At 42.8% G+C, this 22,104-nt stretch overlaps 1 protein-coding gene across 1 annotated transcript in view; it reads right to left on the reverse strand.

Annotated features, from left to right (window-relative positions):
* GALNTL6 (polypeptide N-acetylgalactosaminyltransferase like 6) overlaps positions 1–19,908 on the reverse strand; it is a 487,985-nt gene extending 468,077 nt beyond the window's left edge. The window contains exon 1 of the mRNA XM_055700930.1: positions 19,532–19,908. Coding sequence (XP_055556905.1) covers positions 19,532–19,660 — 129 coding nt within the window. The 5' untranslated portion in view covers positions 19,661–19,908. The remainder of the gene's footprint in view (positions 1–19,531) is intronic.
* Positions 19,909–22,104: the final 2,196 nt, after the last annotated feature.

Raw genomic sequence — 22,104 nt, forward strand, 5'->3', positions numbered from 1 at the left:
TTACTAGCCAGAGCTGGAGAGAGGCTGATGAAACTGATATAAAAACAGCTATCCAACACAGAAGTTCGTATTTTGTAAACATACTGTGACTATTCATTGTAAATAAAGTGAAAAAGGCAAATAGCTACAACAAAAACTAATAATTACAAACAAAAGATAACCAATGTTCATTAAAAAATAAAAGTGTACATAGTAAAATTAAGTAGCAGTAATTTTTACTTAGTTCTTAGTAATGACCAAATTTTTAAAGTGACTTTTATAAAGGGTGGGGAACTTTCCTGGGGAAACCATTGCCTCAGAGGACTTCTAAAACGCAGGCATGTTGCTGAACTATCTGAAAAAGCTCAGTCAGACCGAGTACCATCTAAGGACTTAAGTAAGAAACAGAAGTACATCAGACCCACTAAAGCATCTTTCCTAATTGTAAAATCCTTTTGCTCTAGATATGATCCCTCACTATTAAATGCCTTGTCTTTTTGCAATTCCCAGATGACTGTGTATATATTTGGTTACCGTACCACAGAAGGCGTTTGAAATGAGCTACTTTTGCAGGAACAAGACTGACTCGTGGCTTATAACAGCTCAGGGCTTCGTCTAAAAAAAAAAAAAAATACTGAAAAATGTGATAAAATGATGGAATTGTGTCCACAAATAAGCAAAGTGAAAGCCCCCATTCTGACAAATACACTTGAAGAGATCACTCAAAGCAGAAACATCCAACAAAGCCTGTAGCAACAACAAATTTTTCTAGTGCACGTGAAAACCTCCTGTGCATTGCTCTATTATGGTTCCAAGCAGCATCTTAACACTGTAACATTCACTGCCTGCAAAGAAAACCTAATCATATACGTGACCTTTCTATATAGATTATGACATCACAAGCTCACTGGCCACTGGAGTGAGGGCTGGCACCACCCTATGGAATATGACTGGGAAGAGGGAAGCAGTCAGGTAACAACAGGACAGTGGTCATCCCTCAGACTTTAAATTTTTTACCCCATTTCAGATAACCGTGCTTGAACTGAATCAGAAAAAATCCAAGACAGACAAAAAGTCAAATTAGGAGCTGCCATAGCTTTGCATTGAAAAATATGTCTGGTAAACTATCAGAGCTGCTGAAAGCTAATATACTCAGCCAGATTCCTCATCCCTGCTCCCACCTATTACTGTTCCACAGAAAGACATAACTAAATTTGGTGGCAAAGTTCAAATGATACTTTTTTTCATGTCTATTTGGCTACTCAGAAGGAAGAAGGAGATGAGCAGTTTTCCATAACTGATATATTTCTGACTGACTGCTTGGGTAACCCTGGGGATTTAATGTAAGACTGAACCATACTTAAGTGTGTCACTAACCTGGGTGGAAAAAAAACCCTCTTTCTGCCAGACATTTTTTTTTTCATTTTCCTCTCAAGGAGGAACAGTACAAGAATAACACCATACAGTTGGAGGTGTAAGATAACCACAACTATCTTATCCTAAGAAAAAAGCACAGAAGTTGCCAGATCTCTGCAACATCTACCAGAAAGCAAAAAGCTTTCAAGAAATCACTGTAAGGTAAAGCTGAGCAGTAGTATCAGTCACACGGTAATTATTAGTCATCTGGTTCTTACATGTCACTCTCTTCAACTGCAATTGAAAACTGCTTTCCAGAGGAAGTTTTCCTGGCCACATCTTAAAAATAAGGGAAGCTAATCACAGAGAGACAAGTGATAAGATAGACACTGCAACAGAGGAACTGAAGAGTCGTGAATGGAGCCTCAGTCACTCAGAGACAGGCTAGTACTTGGTCATTCACACCACCTCCCAGCAAGAAATTGATTTGCTATTTGGAAAAGGGAACATGCCTTATGCCAATTTAGCTTCTCAGGAATAATATTGCTTATTCTCATTTCAATACATTTAAATATACAGAAGTATCTACAGATATTGCATGTCAGTTTTCAATCATTCTGCAATGTAGCTATACTTTTCCAACAGAGTCTTCTAGTATTATTTTTTATGCAAAATAACCATGAACAAATATAGCATGGTAAGGTGTTGGCAAGTCTTGATCCTGTAAAATCTATATTTCAATTTTCTGTTACACAATTGTCTGTTGCCACATTTTCTAACCTTTGAAAGAAGCACGGCTTTTCATACTAGATAATATTTTCCTTCAAGAATGAATACAATATGAACACAGTAATTGGTTTGTTTCTACCTGTAGGCTATCTAGTCACAATGTGAGAGAGTCTGGGTTGTTTTTTTGGTTTTTTTAATATATACACTAAAAAAGCCTACTGCTATAAAAAATTACTGCTTTTTCTATCTCTTTGAAACTCTAAATCATCCTTATTATAGTTCAAATCAAATTCATAAACCAACAAGAGTTCACTCAAATTTTGTTTGGAAAAATCACATCCCTGACACCACTTGGAAGAAAGGCTGCTGTTCAGATACATACAAATCTCTTTCATGCATGAGTTCGTGAGAATCAGGCCTGAATTACACTTAAAACTTGGTAATTAAACCACATGCTAACTACTATTCTATTTCATTAAGATGCATCTGTTTTTAAACTTATCTCGGATTTACTTTTCCCCAAATTTTTTTTCTAAGTTACGTATTTATTATTTCTAACACATTGTTATGTTTTGTTTTCTCTTTCAAACTGCAAGGGTTTGGGTTGACATTTGTCATTCTATTTCCTTATAAAGTGCCACATAAATTGTTGGCATTTAATGTTAACTATGTCAGGGTGAAAAAACTGTGTGCAGGACTGTTACCATCAGCTCAAAACCAGATTTTTTTTAAGTATTCATAAATACGACTTTACAGAGCAAAAGCCTTTCAAAAAAAGTTATGAAGTTAGATTAAGGCTACTTGATCTTATTTTTAAAACTCTAAGTGCTGTGATACTTTAATAAGCTACTGTTAGGTTAACTGCTGTACTAACTGATATATTTTATTCGCAGCAAAACCTCAAAGTAATCAGAGGTTCAAACTTCTCCCTCAGCCACTGCTTTGAATTATACTTGTAGGAACTGGAAAAGGGTTTGGGGTCAAGGCCTTCCAAGCCTTGGCCTCCTGACAGATTTTCTTCAGATGACTGTGATGTTGCCTAGGGTTTCGTAATAGCTATTATTGCTAGGGTACTTCATTTTGTACACCAGTGTTCAAAATGTATTTTGAAAACAGCGGGGAGAATGAAGATTTAAGAGGTTGCTTGGAGCACAAAAGAGGACATGAAAGAAAGTACAAAGGTTGATGCTGGAAACAAGTCAAAAGAAACTGCCTGACAGATGGCATCCCAGAAAGGAAGGACTCTATGGTAAGATTCAGATATGAAAGAGAAAGTCAGTCCAGATGGTGACTGACAGCACTGATTACAAAACTCAGTTCCCATTGAAGGCAACAGGGGCTTTACTCAGTAATGAGGATGACGGCAATGAAGTCTATTTTTTTAATATCCTGTTGTTTTGTTACAAAATACTCTGCAAGAACTTGTATAATTCTAAAATTCAAGCCCTGACACCTGGTCAACAGTATGGCTGACAGTACCACACTGCAAGCTAGGACTATATAGCAGACATGTATTTAAAGAAGGAGAGAAAACAAAATTCTACACCATAAATAAAAGTGCAGTGCAGGAGCAAGTTTTAGCAAGTAAGTAAGGAAAGATCCAGAAGACCTGGATTTGTGCAAAGCATTTGACACTACACATGTGACATGCTTATCTCTAAATTGGAGAGACATGGATTTGATGGACAGAAGCCTCAGTGGATAAGGAACTGGCCGGATGGTCGCATTGAAGATTTACAGCCAACAGCTTGATGTCCAAGCAGAGATCAGTGACAAGTGGCATTCGTCAGGGGTCGGTACTGCAACCAGTGCTGTTCAACATCTGTTAGTGACATGGACACTGGGGCTGAGTGCACCCCCAGCAAGTCTGTCGACAACACGAAGATGTGGTGTGGTTGACACGCTGGAAGGGAAGGGATGGCAGAGGGACCTTGACAGGCTTGAGAGGTGGGCCTGTGTGAACATCACAAAGGTCAACAATACCAAGTGCAAGGCCCCTGAGCCTCCTCCTCAACCCCGGTTAAGCAACCCCAGTTCTCTCAGCTGCTCCTCATTAAGACTTGTGCTCCAAGTTCAGCTTCGCTGCCCTTCTCTGGACACGCTCCAGCACCTCAATGTCTTTCTTGTAGCAAGGGGCCCAAAACTGAACACAGGATTCAAGGCATGGCCTCACCAGTGCCGAGTACAGGAGGATGATCGGAAGACTCTGGGATCCTATTGCTAGAACAGAGGATGGAGATGATGGAGATCAATGCCCCGATAAGTATCAACGTTTAGAATTGTGGAATTGTGTCTTCAGTCTCCTTCAATTATTAACACACGCACGAAGACACACGCATTTATAATAGGAAAATGCATATTGTTACAGTTAGCCTAAGGTGTGTGCTTTCTGGGTGTGCCACACCTCAAATTCATTGTGGAGCTGCAACACTGAACCTATCTGGCATTTATTACTCTTTCTGGCTTACCACAACACTCTCCAGCATTGCATAACTCATTCAAAATCTCCTGTTCCACAACTCGATTTCCTATCAGCAGCTATTATGGATGACTTTAACCTACACATTATTAGTTTAAGAATGACTGAAGTCATACAAAAAGGTCCATCTAGCCAACTATCTATTTCTGGCAGCAATCAACAACAAATCCTAAAGAAAGATATAAATACACGGCAAAACCAACTTCACTTCCCTACAATACCGTTCCAGCCTCCAGCAACTGGTGGTTCAGGGACACTGCAAGCCAGAGGTGCTGTCTTTAGTCCTAATGGATTTTTCTTCCATGAATGTATCCAATTGTTCCTTGAAGCCATGTAAGCTTTCAATATCCACAATCCCTGGTTCAGAAAGCTCCCCAGCTTAATAACCTATCGTACAAAAACCTGTATCTGCCACTTGTTTTGAACCTGGTACAGTATTTAGTTTGATGCTATTATTTCTATTGAAAGACAAAGTGAATAAAATTATTCTTTCAAATCTTTTCAGTGTTACTCTCTTCTCAGATACATCTATTGCATTCTCAGTCTCTTACCAGTCACTCAGCAATGAAGCCTTTACTTAATTCAGTCATCTTTGATAGGTAACTTTTCCACCCCATCTGTGATGATTACGACTGCACAAGAATTGCATACAGTATTTGAGAGTACCCAATGAATTTACACAGTAGTCATAACAATGTTACCCTCTTTGAAAGTTAACATTTTCATAAAACTAATACAAGCATCAAGAGCTCTTTCCTGAGTAGCAATTACTATGTCAAAAGTTATTGCTATATATGTAAAACTAGGATTATTTACTTCCCTGTATACATTATTTTATATTTATCCACATTTTACTTCAGAGGGCTAGACAAAGAAAGACAGAAGATTATGTGAAGAGATCTTTAGCTACAGCAGTAAAACCTTGCCTGTATCCTACCCCAAACTTCCCATTTTTTATTTTCTCTCTGTTCCATTATATAAACTCTGCCCAATATAATGAATCTTCCAAACACTGGTTATTGATCCCACAGATCATTTGTTTATGCCCCTGTTTCCTTGGCATGGACTATCTTAGTTTTCAAACATCTTGGAGGTACTAGTAACAACCCCAAAACATAAAAGCGTTTTTATTTTCCTTCCCATGATTCTTCTGAAGCAATTGGAGTGAATCTTTCTAGTCCTGTTGCACATTTTGTTTCTCCTCTTAAGTGGTTTGCTGTTCAAGATCTCTGTCGATCTCTTGAGCATCTCAGTAACTACCAAATCCCTGTTCTCCTATATAAGGTAGGAATCTTAATTTTCAACACTGTTTTCATCCCTCTTAGACAGTTAAAAGACCTCTAAATTAGTTGAAAACATTCTTCTGCGGAGGTGCATGTTCTGTTTACTTTCAGCAAATTTCTACAAGCTCTGTGTAGGTGCACTTTTGGGCCATGACTGGAACCAGTTTTCAGCTCCTCTTCCAGAAGACTAATTTAACAAATTGTACAATCAAACCTAAAGGTACTGGTGAAACTTGAGTTACTCAAGCTTCCAAAGCACTGCCAGACCTGCGAAGTCAAAGGCCATTGAAGGGTGGGCAATGCCAGTCTTACTGAGATGAGACTGCATTAATAAATTTTGTCACTGAGCTGATTTTTGTTGTTTAAATTTGCAGCATAAGCTGCCCATAATGTTAGAGCAGGGGTCCTCAAACTATGGCCCACGGGCTGGATATGGCCCCCCAGGGTCCTCAATCCGGCCCCCGGTATTTACAGAAACGGGGGGTTGCGGGGGGAAACCAAGCAGCCGCAGATGACTGCCTGCCACTGCATCCGCGCGCCGGCCCCCCGGTTAAAAAGTTTGAGGACCCCTGCTTTAGAGTCTAGTGGAGAAACTACAGTACAGCTTTGCACAGAAAAGCAGACTAGATTAAAACACAGAGACATATTTGGGATGTGAAAAAACACATTCCTGCATTTTGAAAAATATGCAATAAGCCTTTATTCCAGCACAGTTCTAAAGCGGAACACAGTAAGTAACACTTCCCACTTCAAAAATGGAAAAGAAAAATAAAGCTACCTGCACAATAATTAAGGATGTGAATTTTACATGAAAAAATTAAATACACTGCTTTTACAAATAAAGGCTTGGGAAACAATCTGTATTACAGAATTCCCCAACCCTGCATCACAAATAATAGTAATTTCCCACTCGTGAACCAAAGCTGGGCATAAAACGCACTTCCTTCTTACTATTTTCATCCTGGTGTACCTCGTAGGCCACCTTAACAGCTACATCACTTCCACTTAAACACTGCTTGACAACACACTCTGCCCAGACATGACAGATGTGATTCAGGGAGGTCACCCCAAGCCCTGTATCAGCATATTACCAGGTGTCAAAGCTGTCTGCCTCCACAGTGCCACAGGGGAACCCAGGCTCTCCTCTCCACATGCACTGCTGTTCTTTGGATATCTTCTGCAAGTCCTGTCTCTGGCTACGGACATCAAAAACATCACAAAGCTTCAGGAAGAAAAGTAAGGCAGCCCCACTGAGAATCTTCCCTTGGGTTTCGTAGGAGCTCAAACGGAATCACCAAGGTATAGTTCCCACACCAAAACATCCTGAACTACTCAGTCCTTCCAGTCTTTGGGCCGCAAAGGAAGAGAGGGACTATTTTGTCCAAGTACTGGTCTAGTAGCATGGATCTGTTAAACCAGGGGGATACAGAAGGGGCAAGTGCATTGATTCCTAGGCATGCCATAAGCAGCACCTGCACCTCACTAAGTTTCCCCTTTATATCAAAAAGGGCAGCCTAGTTTCTCAGAACACTAGTGCAAAAAGATGACTGCATGCACTACAGAAGAAAACAAGATTATAGAGTCTCCTCTCAAGAAGAAGCCTTGGTTTGCTATATAAAAACATGAAGCATGCTTTATTCACACATTTTCAATTCACTAAAACATTAAAAGCCCACAGGTCATGTTTGTACGATGCGGTTAACATAAAACTAAGAGCTTACTGAAGTCAAAATAAAATATTCCTCACTGGCACTACTTCAATAATTGACCTAGCCCAGGGTCATTTTAGAAGAGTTTAAATGCATCATTAATCCAGGGTATTCCAAAGCAGCTTTACTAATATGCTATAATAAATTAGAATAGTGAAGCAAGGTTGCAGGTAGGATGTATTTAAAAAATAATGATATGATAACAAGATGTGCCAGAGATGCAGATTAAAGCAACATGAAAGAGAAAGCATAGGAAACATGATAGCAACATGACTTAGAAGTTCCAGAAATACATTTGATGAGATGTATTTTCCTTACTATTCTTCTGGCTGTACATTTTCCTTTCTTTCATGTTTTCTCCTGTCATTTCCATCCTTACACTCTGGCAGCTTCTCACTCTCTGTTATCATTAAAAGAGAGTAGCTGGTCTCTTTAACAACCAGATCAGTAAACTGGAGGTTAATCTGCAAGATGAAAAAGGTTACTAAATGGAAGAGAAGGTCAATTGTCTGATTATTTTAGATCCCAAAAGTCTGGAGGAAAGCAGGTTAGCAAAGTATATTGTAAAGACGGTGGCCTGGGGAAAGTATTTATTGAAAAAACTTGTGTATGGTCTCCTAAAGAAATCTATACGAGAGTTTATTGTCTGAAGAGTAGAAGCAACTAACAGGAAAGATTGGAAAGAATCAAGGGCTTAAACAAAATAAGCCAACATCTTTATTTCCTACATATTTCAAGACTTAGGTAGAGAGAAAGAAAAAGTTCAGTAGATCGTCTAAAGTTATCACTGCTCAAAAACCAAACATATAGCCAGCCCACATACAATCTGTGCATAAAGAGGGAGAAGAGACAGAAGCAAACCAAAACCCCATATTTATTAAAAAAAAAAAAAAAAAAGCAGCATGCCTGGAAAATGCCAAAACCACTGTAGATTGTACTGAATTTATACTCACAAACATAGGCTTTCCCATGTATTCACATGGTGTCTTTCACAAAATCATTCCATTCCTCATAAGATTGTTAGGGCACGCTACATTAAGAAAAATAAACTCCCTCTCCCTGTAGAAAGCAAATACGGTCTCCTTACCTCCTCCTGCCCATAAACAAGCATAAACGTGTGTAGGGGTGTGCGTGTGTGTATACACATATATTTATAAATAAAAGGAAAAACTCAAAGCCCACATTAATAACCATTTCTGAATAATCTATCCTACTAATAATTTCTTTAAAATGCATTGAAGAGTCTTAATTCATTGAATTTTAGTTTTAAACTTAACTCAGTAACATTTTGCTCTCATAAATCACAAAGAAGTGTTACTGCAACACAAGAAAAAGACAATTTTTTCCTAGACCTCTGTCTGAAGGGGTTACAATGCGCACAGGCAGTAAATACGCGTGTCCTGGGCTTGATCTCCTATGTTCATTTGCCACGCACATCCATTCCAGATGCAGAAGCAGGTTGCTGCTTAGCATGATGCCATCTCCATTTCCCTTCTCCCAATATAAAATACAATTTTTCTTCATTGCTTCTGAAGGAGACATCTGTTGTATGTCTTGTGCATTTGAGAAAAATTTCTCTCCCTTGTTCACACTGAAGTTACTTCAATGAAAACACGTTTCTCTTTAGTGACTGCACTATTACTCTGTGTGATGTCAGCACTTGAACTGCAGCTCGGAATTTCAGAGTACTAATTTGCTGAGATACCACTTCAGTTTTATAAAAAGTAATTCTCATGTTAATAACAACCCTCTGTCAAGCAGTTTCTCTTCACGCTTTGTCTATGGATGGTTTAAACAATGTCTCAGCATCTTTATTGCTCTTGGTGCATCCTCTCCTCATGAAGCAAGGAGACAAGGAAGATGGAGAAAGATCACATAAGGGAGTGGATTGTGCTCCAGTCAGACTTATTTCCCACCCCTCTGCAGCTTTTCTGTTTTCTCTGATGGAGCTGCAGAAGTTTCCTGCCCTCCTCTGCAGCCCTTCCTGCACAGACAGCATGCCTATTTGCAGTGCTGAAGATGGCAGCTTTCAATTTTCTTCTTAAATTCCATTAGTATAGGCAGCTGTTGGAGGTGAGCACAATTTCACTTTCATGTTAGCAAAGCATAGGCTAATATACGTGCTCTGCCTGCATGTTCATTGGACTTTTATCTCTTGAATTGATTATTTTAAGGAAAATAGAGAGGTAAAACCACTCTTCTCTCAGACTACTAGATAGATCAAGAAGTAATATTGATCAAAATAAAATCTGACCATATTTAGGAGCGTCTCCATATACTTGGAGAAATTCCCACCGCTTCACCATCATTGGCAATTATGTCAAGGACGACCTCATGCTGAAAAAGATTTAATCTGATATGAAACACAGGTCAAATATACTGCAGGAATATATTGCTGTGAGGCTTTTTAATGTCATTCTTTAGTTTTCTGCTAATTTTCACAGCCACCTCAAGTACTTTTTATGTCCACGTATGTTGTGTGTCTAACAATTTTGTAACTTTTTTGGAGAATTCGTTAATGTCATAAAAGTTCTGGATTTACATTTTTATACTGCTGTTATAATTGCAAAATTTGATCAGCAATTTGACTGCCACTTTAGTTTATGTTGAGCAATTCTGGAAAAACAACATCCGTTCAAGCCTGTCATTCATTTTGTATCCATATCAAATGCAACTTAAAATGTAGTCATTTATCAGAGCCTGAAAAATAGCAATATATTTCATGTAGGATGGCATTAATGTGTCTTTTTCATGCATTCCCCATGCTGATGTGAAACTATCACTCTGTAGAAAAAGCAATCTAAAAATTTTCAAGATTCAATCCAACATAATCATTTACCCAGCAATCAAGTGAGATATCAAAAACATTAAAGAAACTGAAATGTGTTTCTTCCCAGAAAAGCAAATAAAAAGGGGAGAAAGAGGCAAGAGACAGGGGTGTGGTGCTACGTTGAAAATAAGAGGGCTTCCCCACTGAAGGACCACAGTGGGTATGTTGCCTCTCATATAAACCATTTTATATAAATAAAAAGTGAACTATTGCATTAAACCATGTACTACATTCCATGCAAGACAGATGATTCAGAGCTGGTGAACGACTGAAGGACACGGCTTCAGCACAAGACTTGGTACAATTTATAGTCTCTTCTCAAGTTATCTAGTTCTGACTAACCTGGTGCATCTGTGCAGGCTTTGCCAGGGTCTGGCAAAAAATCTTGCAGAAAGGCGACTTCAGCTGCCAGTATCCATTGGAGCTAACTTGTGGGCAGGAATACCTCAAACCTCTCAAGTAGACCTGCACACATTTGACTTTGTCTTCCCCAACACAACGGTGTAAAGCTTCAGCAGCATTACCCAAGTGTCACATTACAGGCAAACTTTTAGCCCAGTGACTGGATAACAAAACAGAAAGACAAACTGCCTGTGACAGACAATTACCTTATCTAATGCAAAACCGGGAGATTTTAATCACAGTGAGGCAAAAGCATAGGGAATAAAAAACTTACCTCACCCTACAGAGGCTGTTAACATTGCAGTAATACATGTGCAGGGCCTGTATTTCCCAGACATTGGCTCTGAACAGAGACACAGGGAGCCCTTGCTCTTCCCCATCTTCATCTACAAACAGAACTTGTCCCAGGCTGGCTATAAAATGTTCTTGCTTGTCCTAAACATTTGTTTGCATTCTCCTAGTACTCAATTTCTAGCAAACTATCTTCAGAGAGCAACAATAAGTAAACAGGCTAAAATTTTCTAAACAAACTAGTCTGTTATTCTATTTTAAGTACAAGTGTGAAAAATTATGCTTCTTTAAGCAAATGAGTGCCTTAAGTTAGCCTGACAAATCTACACATACACGCTCCAGTGAGCAATCCAATTTCTGAAGCACCCTGTATTAGCACTGGTGTCCTGACCAAATTCTAGTTCAGGTAATTACTCTGCCTAGCTAAATCTCTTAGCAGTATCGCATCCTGTCATAAACCACTGTACAGCACAGAAATAAACTGTTAAATTGCCATTACATCTTAAGCACAGAATCAACAGTTTATCACTGATTGATTAAACATTTAAGTTGTATGGGTCAGATTTTCTAGTCTACTATGTCCAATTTGCACTGTAAATTTGGCATTAAAAAAAAACAAAAAACCAAACCAAAACCAAAATAACGCACAATTAGCAAAGTGTAGGAAACTGCACTGGAAATGGTAACTCTTAGCTGGCACAAACCTGACAGACATTTCAGGGCACTGCACATTCATGGCACTGCCACTGTAACCAATCTCCAAAGTCCTTGTTGCTGCAGCTCTCACAGGGGTTACTGCTCATGTGGCTCTGAAGAAGACATGCAAATATTCTTCAGCTATGTCAGGGAGAAGTCTGGCAGATAGGCTTAAACTGTTGTAAAGGTCGTTTCAGATGACACAGTGAAGCATCTGCCAAATGCTGTTATGTCCCATCACCACAGATTTGGCTGAAAAATTCAAGCATTGGATGGCAACCAACAGCTGAAGCTGAAGGGGGCAGAGGGATGCTATACTTACCTATTACATCCACACGTGGCTAGATGAAAGCCTCATATTTCAGCTAGTGGCTGCTTCCTAAAGTTAGGGCAGAGGCCTTCAAAACACAGGATCTGACCAGGAGAAAGAGGAGACAGGAAATTCCTTCAATAACATCTGCCAAGAGATCTTAAAATGGGAGTGTAAGATAACAGTGTCCCTATGAAACAATTCAATTGCCCTTGAACAGTGGCAATTCTGACCTTGCAGAATACAAACAATCAGAACAAGAGTGGGATACTGTAGCCTACCTATTTCTGCTGGCTGCATATACACCTCATCGGTTTTATTCCTACAGTTCTCTTAATATATTGCTATTAGTTTGGCAATTAAATAGCTGATGTGAATTACCATGTGTTTGCATAGACTTGGAGTCATGTCAAGATGTGTGAAAATCTTGAATGGAGGTGAAGAATTTGAAAGAGAAGTATGAAATCCTGTTAAATTCCTGCAACAGATTTTCTTCCTCTCCTTTACCTCTTGAACAAACCTCAAGTAGGTCTCTTCTACAGTGTTTTTTTTCATATAGAAGAGGGAAAGGATTTCTCTGTTGAAGATGTTTTGAGAAAGATCACCCAGCCAAGGCCATCACCTAGTGAAACTCCTCCAAACGTGACAATTGTCAAAACCAGTCTGAAATCTTACCACAAAAGAACTTGACCTCAAAAAACAGTTTACACTGGAATTCTCAGAAAGGAGTTGGTTCAGCAGGTTGACATCTCCTAATAAAGCCTTTTCACATTTTAAAGAAACATTAAAGTACTGGGACAGCTATTTCCTTCAGTCAGGCTAATTTGGTCTCCGAACAGTGAGAAACATTTGCAACCAATACAGCATTTTTAGCTCGGGATTCCTGAGCTGCATTGTATTCAACTTGTCAACCTCTGAGTTAATTTTTTTCACCTTATTTAAAGTAACCAAACATGCCTGCTTCTGGCCCTGATCCATCAAAATAGTTAGCATACACTCAGTTTTGCTGAAGTCAATTGGTGTAAGTATATGCATCGGCATATTGCTAGACAAAGACCATAAGTTACCTGTCTGGGCAGGGAAAGGGAGGGAATAGAGAGTAGAAGGGGAAAAAAAAGAGAATAAAGAAAAGAAAAGCCGCATTGTTCTTTCTTCTTCTATATGCAAACAGACATCTGCTTACACACATGGTTGCATCTTCGCTGAATGGCACATGCGATGGCACAGTGCAGCCTGGCTCCCAACCAGGATGCAACTACAGTACCCACTGAACGTCCCCACACCCAGACAAAGAGGTACATTCCCTGCACAAGGAGATGGGGAAGTTTAGGGAAGAAGTGATCATCATGTCCCAGTGAGGCATCATGTCCCCATGAGACAAAACAGAGCTGGGGTATGCCCCCTTAATCAGTGAGCAATCTTGCATCCCACTGCCTCAATAAAGCCATGGTGTCCCCCTCATCACAGTGGTCTTTCTACAAGTCCAAATGTTGGCATGCACAGAGGTTTCTTGATGATGTGTTTTGATTTGGATTAACCTAAAATAACTGCGCTTAAAAAAAATAATAATAAAAAAGGATAAGTACACACAATAATATTAGCTGACATGCACTACAAACACCAAGTAAAAAGAAAAGCAAACTAAGTATAGAAACCAGTCCATTTTACCCCGTAAGATATACTTTGTTTAGTAACATTCCTGATAGGTATTAAATTAACCACAGGAGGGCTCTCTCTGATATTCTGAATACAACAGAAACTGTTAATTGCCAAAAATTATATTGTATCTAAATGTAACAAAGGTTTTAGACCTCGAACAATATTTTCCTCAATAGGCTCCAATATATACAGGGTAATAAAATTATACATGAACAATTCAAATAAAGTAGTGAATTACAGAAGTGTTAACTGTACGACTGTTAAATACTTAAATGGCAAACGCAGACTGCCAATGCACTGCATTTTAAGACATCAAGCTCTGTTTTGTCATGCCATGTATAGGGGCTCTTGGAGCTGACATACCAGCAAAGCAACAAACAGGGCTGTAGAATAAAAGAGGACTGAACGCACCTGGCGCCAGCTGCTGCTCTGGGGAGGTAAATGAGGACTTACTCAGAACAGCACATGCATAGAAACTGAGAAACTGAGCACAGAAGGTGAGGCTTCATTTTATCACTGTTTTTTATTGGTCATCCATGCACTCTCCCAAAATAATACAAATTAATGTCATCAATAGTTAAGCAGCTACTTTTGTAGATATGGGCCTGTTTGTCACTCTACTCCTCTGTTAAAGAGAAACAAAACTCTCCTGCCTCACGAGTTTGTGGTGAAAGCAAACGTAACTAAGTAAGACAGTGGAAGTAAATATGTAAGTAAGTCACAGCGTCCTGACAGTGCAATCACAGGAAGGAGGTATCTGTTTGTGCCCTAAGCAAACCACACTTAGTTAAAGATTTTGTAGCTGTTGAAATCAACTGGAAAAGCAAGGGAAATACAGCTAAGGGGGGGCTAAGGGAAGAAAGTTTCACTTTCAAGATGCAGCTTTTATGCAGCTCCAGAAACAGAATTCACCAACCCAAGCTTTGTACTTCACTGGCATCTATTACAAGTAAGCAGTTAAGTGTCCTGAAACAATTATGATTTTCAGAACCCGAGTACCAAACAGTAGGAAACACTGCACTTTGGGCTTAAATTTGAATTTTCACCTCTTTCACGGACTTCAGAAACTTATGACTGTTTGCAAGACAGATTTCAGGCTGCAACCGCTTCCTGGAGCAAGAAGCCAAAATTAGTACTTTCACAGCCACCAGGCTTGGAAAGCAGATTTTGTTTGCCAATACAATATGGGCCCAGGATTTGTGCGAACTAAGTTCTCTTTATCCTGAGGAGTTCATTTAAATCCATACCTGACATATCCCAAGAGAAAGACCTGGGGCTAACCAGAGAGCAATACACAATTCGCAGGACGAGGGGGACTGTGACTCCCCCCGCGGAGGAACAGCGCTTGCCCACGCGGCGCGGCTGTCCCCGTCCGGCTGCGGGCACGGCGCGCACGCCGCTGTGAAGCGCAGCACCACGGACAGCTCCTCCCGCAGAACCGCCTCCACCAGGCGGCCGAAGCAGCGCGCCCCGCTGCGCGACAGCGTGAGTGACACAAAGCCAGAAACCCGTCCTCTCTCCTTCACACATCACAAAGCATCTCAGTCATGCACCTGTGAATAAGTATTCCAGAGCACCTGTGGCTAAGAGGTGCTGCTGTTCAACTTTAAGTGAGGAGATTTGACACTGGGAACCAGAGAGATGACAACTGAACGGAAAAAGTCCCGAATGAAGTTTAAATGCATTAGGGGTTACTTGGCTAGACTGCCCTCTCTTCAGCCAACCACGCCAGCATCCCACAAAAACAGAAAGAAACAGATCTCACAACACTTTTCACCAAATACCCGTTTTAAGGATGCTGGAACACTGCTGCAAGAAATGTAGTTCCTTTACATGAAGTTATTTCTCATATACTGAAAGTATATAAACATACAAGGATAAAGCCTTACTGTAGCCAAATAAAGTAGCACTACACTTAAGTAGCATCAGTTAACCAGGTTTGGACTAGGATTACATCCTACTGGCTGCACTGCATTGCTGCTTTTCCTCCACACAAAACAAAACCGAAATTAAAAGTTTTATCAGTATAACTTACTATCCAAACACTTTGGCCTTCGGATTTTATCAAAAGAAAAGATCAGACAGCTACTTGTATCACATGCGTAATACTGCAGTGACAAAAAAAAAAAAAAAACCAACAAAAAAAAAACCAAAAAAACAAACCAGAACAATAACCCGCCCAAACCCCCTTAAACTAACTGTAAAAGCTGTAATCAAAATTCAAGGACACCATAATCTATTAAGGAATTTACAAGGCTTTTTAAAAAAGGCAATAGAAATACCCTATTCAGTTTCCCTTATTCCCATAGTACAGCAAGGAAGACTGACTTAAAAAGAATTAAACCAGAAATCAATTATATTTATTTTTGCTTCATGTGTACTGTTTTATGGTCAAGCTGTATTTTAAGGAGAGTTTGTTGCTCCATGTAACTCAGAACTTTAATATCTGTACATTTAGCCTTGAAGCTCCATTTTAAATACTATGATAAACCAGAAGTAAATAACAATTATAAAAATATAAAGACCAAGCCTATCGAGTTCACAACTGAAAACCTTAGGAAAACATGACAGGTATAAAAAGTAAGTTTGTACGAAACTTTTAGAGGTTAATAATGCTTATATAATTAATGTACAGTGATCAAACTAATTAATGCTGTCTGAAATCAGGGTTGTCATTATCATTTTCTCATCTTTTTATCTTTCCTAAAGAAGAGCTTCTCTGCTCAGAAACAGACACTGCGGGGGGGGGGGGGGGGGACGACGGACGACGACACACGGACAATAATACTCTTACATAACTTATTGCAGCACTGTTTTAAAGAATAAAAAAGTCAACTTATTTTGTCATATTAGAATTTCTAGATAGCACTAAAGAGCACAAGTGCTCTCTTCTAGGCACTGCTAATGACAAAGTCCCCAGGTGACACTGTTTTAGCACTGATAGAAACAGCCTATTTTTGTACTGTGGACTGCTTTTGAACGGCTTCTCTGCTTACTGCTGTCAGGATATCAATGCCTCCTCCATCAGCCTGCTATCCCTCCTTCACTCTGGTGCTGTGGGAAGCAGCCGAGATGGTGGGAGAGGCTGACTGACAGAGCCCTCATTCACACGGAAGTTTAGGGGTGTCTGCTTTAGCAATGAATTGGAAAGTTTAACTCGGAACTAGTCAGAAAATCAGAATCATACCATGTCATCTCCTCAAAAGCACCTGATGATTAAGAACACGAATTTAACTGTTCTTCAAACAGCATGGCACATTTATAAACATTACTGCCAGCATCAAAATACCACTAGATACACATTTTACCCACAGTGGCAAACCAGTTCAGCCTACAGCTAACTGATTAAAGTCATTGACAGCTCAGCCCCTCTCCCGTAGTCAGGATATACCATAGCAGTCTGACTGTACATCACTGTCACATGCTGACTCTACATACATATCTATGTAACTTAACGCAACTTTAGAATATATAAGAAAAGTCTGCTGCAGTTTCAGTAGGGCTGACCTTTAAACTCATGTCAGGTCACACCAAGTATCAAGTAATTGAACACCTCAAGGGCAAAGAATGACTTTGTTGAGTGTTTTAAGTTCTTGCATTTCCTACTAACTTAACAGAGAGAAAAATACATATTTCTGCTACGATACTATTTCACTGTTTCTAATGCAGTCCCTTCCTAGTATGACCTCATTTCTAATGTAGTCCCAAAGAAACACACTGACCATCTTCTTAAAATTTCCTTTATATTTAAAAGAGTTCAACTCCAAACTTTTATTTCAACCCTTGTTCCTTGTACACATCTTGCGTTATAACATGCATATCAAAAGACACAAGTACCATAACTGCATTACTCACCTATACCTCAACCTGCTATCCTCACTGGGTAATGACATGTTGCCAACATGACTTCAATTCTGACCACGATAATGAAATTACATTAGAGTCAGCTGTAAGGTTCAAAGCTTCATTGCTCATTTTTATTGTTTTACCATTAAACAGTACCATTGCTGCTCAATTAATATGCAGTGGGGAGAAAAAGAAAAAAGAAAAAAGAGAAAAAAGAGGAAGCTAGTAAAAAACCCCTTCCAGAAAACTTAGGATTTAAAATTTGCTGGGGTCTCCTTAACAAGTCTCTCTATCCTTTCATGTATGCTTAACTGCTGATCTCCAAGGTTTTCTTCCACCATTTTACCCAGAATTCTTTTTTTTTTTTAAAAAAAAAAAAAGTTAGTTCCCTTTGAGTATTATCCAGTCATGCTCTACTTAAGAATGCAGTCCTGACCATTAGAAATTTCACCTTATGTCAAGGCATGTGTCATTTAAAGAGCTACGCAACAAACATGGAAATCTTTATTTGCATTGAATACCTTAGCTTTCCTAAATTGCAAAGGAAATTGGAAACTGCAAAGCCTACATTATGCACCTTGTAAACTAATGACAGACACTTATGATCATGTATAATTTTCTTTCAGCAGAAATCACTTCCAACTAAAATCTAGCACCTGACAACTACTGCATTTTAAACCCTTGGAAAGATAAAGCTTCAAATTAAGAAGCAATCTCAAACTTCCTCCTGTAGTGATAAGGCATCTTCCATTCAGCATATTTCATTAACCCAAGTTACCATACTTTGGAGGACTGACTTCTGCAACGGGAAGGCGTACTAACAAAGAATCAAATGTGTTATTGTTCAGCTGAAGCCACTGACTTAAATACCTTTACTATGTGGAAAGTGCATTATATACATGGGTGATGACCCTTGAAATTAAGACTACTAACACACTGAAATGATGCATGATGCTGTCTAATACACTCTTAACACGAAGGCTACGCAAGTGGTAAACAAGCTAAAACATCAAACAATCCCGTGATTTCTTACTAATGATCTATGAAATATTTATGTCACAATTAAATTACGCTGATGATTACAGTGTAGGAGCATTAGCACCGTTGAGCAGAACAAATATAAGCCTTGGTAAATTACAGGCAGGGTTTTAAAGCACTGCATTACAACAACTCCCCAAAACTAAACTTCGCCTAACGCAGGTCATACCGGGATTTATGAGCCACACATAAACCCAGGGAGCTGGGGAATAACTTAAGAAAAAAACAGCTTATGTCAACTGCTGTTAGGCATAAGGGTGATGGAACAGCCTGCGAACTGGAAATACCTGAAAGTTCGTTGTGACACCAGTCTGACAAGCAGTTACACACGGCGCGGTTGTACCGGGTCACATTAGTAACGTTCAGGAGAGGAAAAGGCTGTCACTCACTTCTGCCGAGTTTGAAACGGCAAGGGCGAGCAAACCGAGCAGCGAGGCGGCGGGTTACCCCGGCGGCCCCGGGCGGTGTCAGCGGGCGCCAGCCACCCGCAGCTCGGGAGGCGTCACAGGCAGGCGGACAGAAGTTGCGGTGAACACTCCGCTCCCCCTCATGAAAACCAGCGCTCGGCACCACGCCGGGCGAACCAGCGAAGCGTGCAAAATCCCACGTCCTCCTCATTTCGCAGCCTCCTAATCCCCTGGGCTCCCACCCCCGCCCTGCCCGGCGACACCCGGCCCGGCCCGCTCGGCTGGGCGCCCACAACTTTCTCCCCCCCGCGCGGCGCTGGGACAGGCACAGGTGCCGCCGCTCCGCTACGCTCCACCGGCGCCGCGCCTCGGCCCCCGCCGGCCCGACCCCCGCCGGCCCCGGGCCCCGCTCTTCCCCGGCGCCGCGCCCCGAGAGGCGGCAGCCCGGCGCCCGTCCGGCGCAGCGAGGCACGGCGGAGCGCCGCGGGACAGCGCTCCCGGGCGGCTTCGCACCTACCTGCGGCTCGGCGGGCTTCACCAGGTGCTTCTCCTTGTAGAGCGACCAGAGGCCGATGTCGGGCAGGAAAATCAGAGCCGCGGTGAAGAGCAGCGTCATTTGCAGAAACCTCTTCTGTTTCCTCTTCATGGCCAAAGCCGGGCTGCTCCGGTGGCGGCGGCGGCAGCTACCCCAGCACCACGGGGCCAGGTCCTTCCCTCCCCGCTCTCCCTCGGAGGCGCCCGGCGTCGCGGAGAAACTTCGCCCGCCTCACGGCCGCCCGCCCCGTGCCCGGGCGGGGCCGCCCCCCGCGGCGGCAGCGGCGGCGGCGGCAGCGGCGGGGCCGAAGCTGACGGCTGCTCCCCCCGCCCCGGCACGGCGCTGCGCGGTGGCGGTGCCGCTCCCGGGGGAGCTCATGGATCCATCTGCGCACGGAGCGGCAAACAGCCCGACGCGCAGCGGGAGGGGGAGCAATAAAGGGGGGGGGGGGGGGGGGGGGGAGAAAGGAAAAAAAAAAGAAAGAGGCAGCCACACACACACACACACACACACACACACAAGCCGAGTCCAGCGAGCAGCGCTGGCCCGAGAGAGCGCCCCCTCCCCCGGCTCCCGGCCACGGCGGGAGCGCTATCACTGCGCACAGCCCCCGCGGCTCGCCGCGCCCGCCCGCCTCACGCCCCCCTGCCTGCCCGGGCCCGGGGCGGGGGGGGCGCGGCATCATGAGCTCATCACGCGCAATTTGCTAAGCAAGAGTTTAAATAAAATAAGGGGAAAAAACCCAAAAACCACAAAGAGGGGCGCAGAGGCCGGTGTCGCGGCACAGCGCGCCCCTCCGCGCCGGGGAGGCGAGCGGAGAGGGGGTGGCCCCTGCGCCCCCCGCCACCACGTGCGGCTCCCGGGCCGGGGGCGTGCAGCGCCGGGCCCGCCCCGCCGCGCCCCCTCATCCCGGCCGCGCCCCCTCGTCCCGGCCGGCCCGAGTGTGCCGTCCGCCGGCTCCGCGCCTGCCCGCGCCCGCGGCCTCCAGCCCCGCAGGGGCCGTCCCTGCCGCGGGGACCGCGGGCCGGAGCCGGGCGGTGCCGCCGCCGCCGCCGCACAGAGGGAGCGGAGCTTGCAATTCCCGTTCCGGTCTGCCCTCCTCGGCGCCGCGCGAAACGCGGGGGGAACCGCGTCGAGCGCCCGCGGGCGGCTCCCTGCCCGGGGCCCGGTACGCCGCGCCAGGCGGTGCCGGGGCGCTCACCTGGCGGGCAACCCCCGCAGCGCCGCCCCCCGCCCGCCCGGCCGCGGCCCCGGCAGCCCCGCCAGCACCTGCCTTCCCGGCCGCGGGGCTGCCATCCCCGGCTTGGGGAGCGGCACCGCGCGAGGAGATGTCCACAGCGATGTCGCTCCGGCTGTCGCCTCTGCCCGGCTTGTTGCATCGGACCCGTTTTGGCTTCTGGTCTGAGTTCAGCTGCTGGTTCCGACTACGCGGTGCAATTACCCTTCCTTCCCAAACTAACTCCTCTTGGCAAAGCAGGGCGACGCTTAGGTTAAGCTCCCTAGGACTTAGTGCCCTCTCAGCTTAGTCACATCAAACGGTGGGGAAATGTGTACCAGGCTGGTCACATTAACGTGTCTAGAATGAATGTTGGAAAAATAAAGGTGTCTCTAACTTCCTGCGTATAAAAACCCATCCGTCAATTACAGTCCATATTTCTGTCGGTGGCTAAAATATTTCTGAGTGTCTAGGTCTCAAACCTGCAGTGGGAATCCTCTTTAACCAAAGTGTACCTCTCCACATGGTGGGAACTGTCCCTGCCCCTTCCCACAGGTGAGATCAGTCCTGTGCATCCACAGCACGGTCTTGTGTGGAAAGTATTTCCTACACGTGCATAAAATGGTACAAGAGGTGGTGAAATAGTATTTTTAGGAGGGTAGATGGAGATGAAGGAAAGCTTGTGGGAGGAACAGAACCCTGAAGGTGTTCTTCATGTAAATGCTCTTCATGTAAACGTAGGACTGGAAGGGACCTTGCAAGGGCAGCTCCTCCGTGGCTCTGCTCCAAGGCACCATCGGCTACATCTCTGTCATTCTTGACAAGTGTTTCTCTAACCCATGCTGAAGTCCTCCAGCGATAGGGCTGCTGCAGCCTCCTCAGGCAGTCTGTTCTGACTTGCAGTTACAAACTTTTTCTTAATGTTTAATCCGAATCTTCCTTGCTATGATTACAGTGTTACATTAACGGCCTAAGAGACAGCAAGCAGAGTATTGTCTTTACATAGCTAAAGCCCGCTTCCACGTACTGTTCCATAGGAACTCCAGAAGATCTCAACAGCTGATGTCTCTTACCACTTTCATCAGGACTGTCTTCAACTGATTTGTAAGTTTCTTGAAGTGCAATGTTCAAAGTGGACATAATATGCTATGTGGGACCTTGTAAGTGTTTTTAAGAAAAGCAGTGTAATTGCGCATGTGTCACAGTCTCTTCTCTTTTTCCATGCTTCCACATAGAATGCATAACAGCAGTAGGCCGTTAACTAATGGCCATTTTGTGATACAATTTAAGCTCTGGTTGGATTAGTTCACTAATCAAATGAACTACCACCTAATTCTTT

This window comes from Falco cherrug, chromosome 1 (genome assembly GCF_023634085.1).
Source record: "Falco cherrug isolate bFalChe1 chromosome 1, bFalChe1.pri, whole genome shotgun sequence".
In the NCBI taxonomy this organism is placed as follows: Eukaryota; Metazoa; Chordata; class Aves; order Falconiformes; family Falconidae; genus Falco; species Falco cherrug.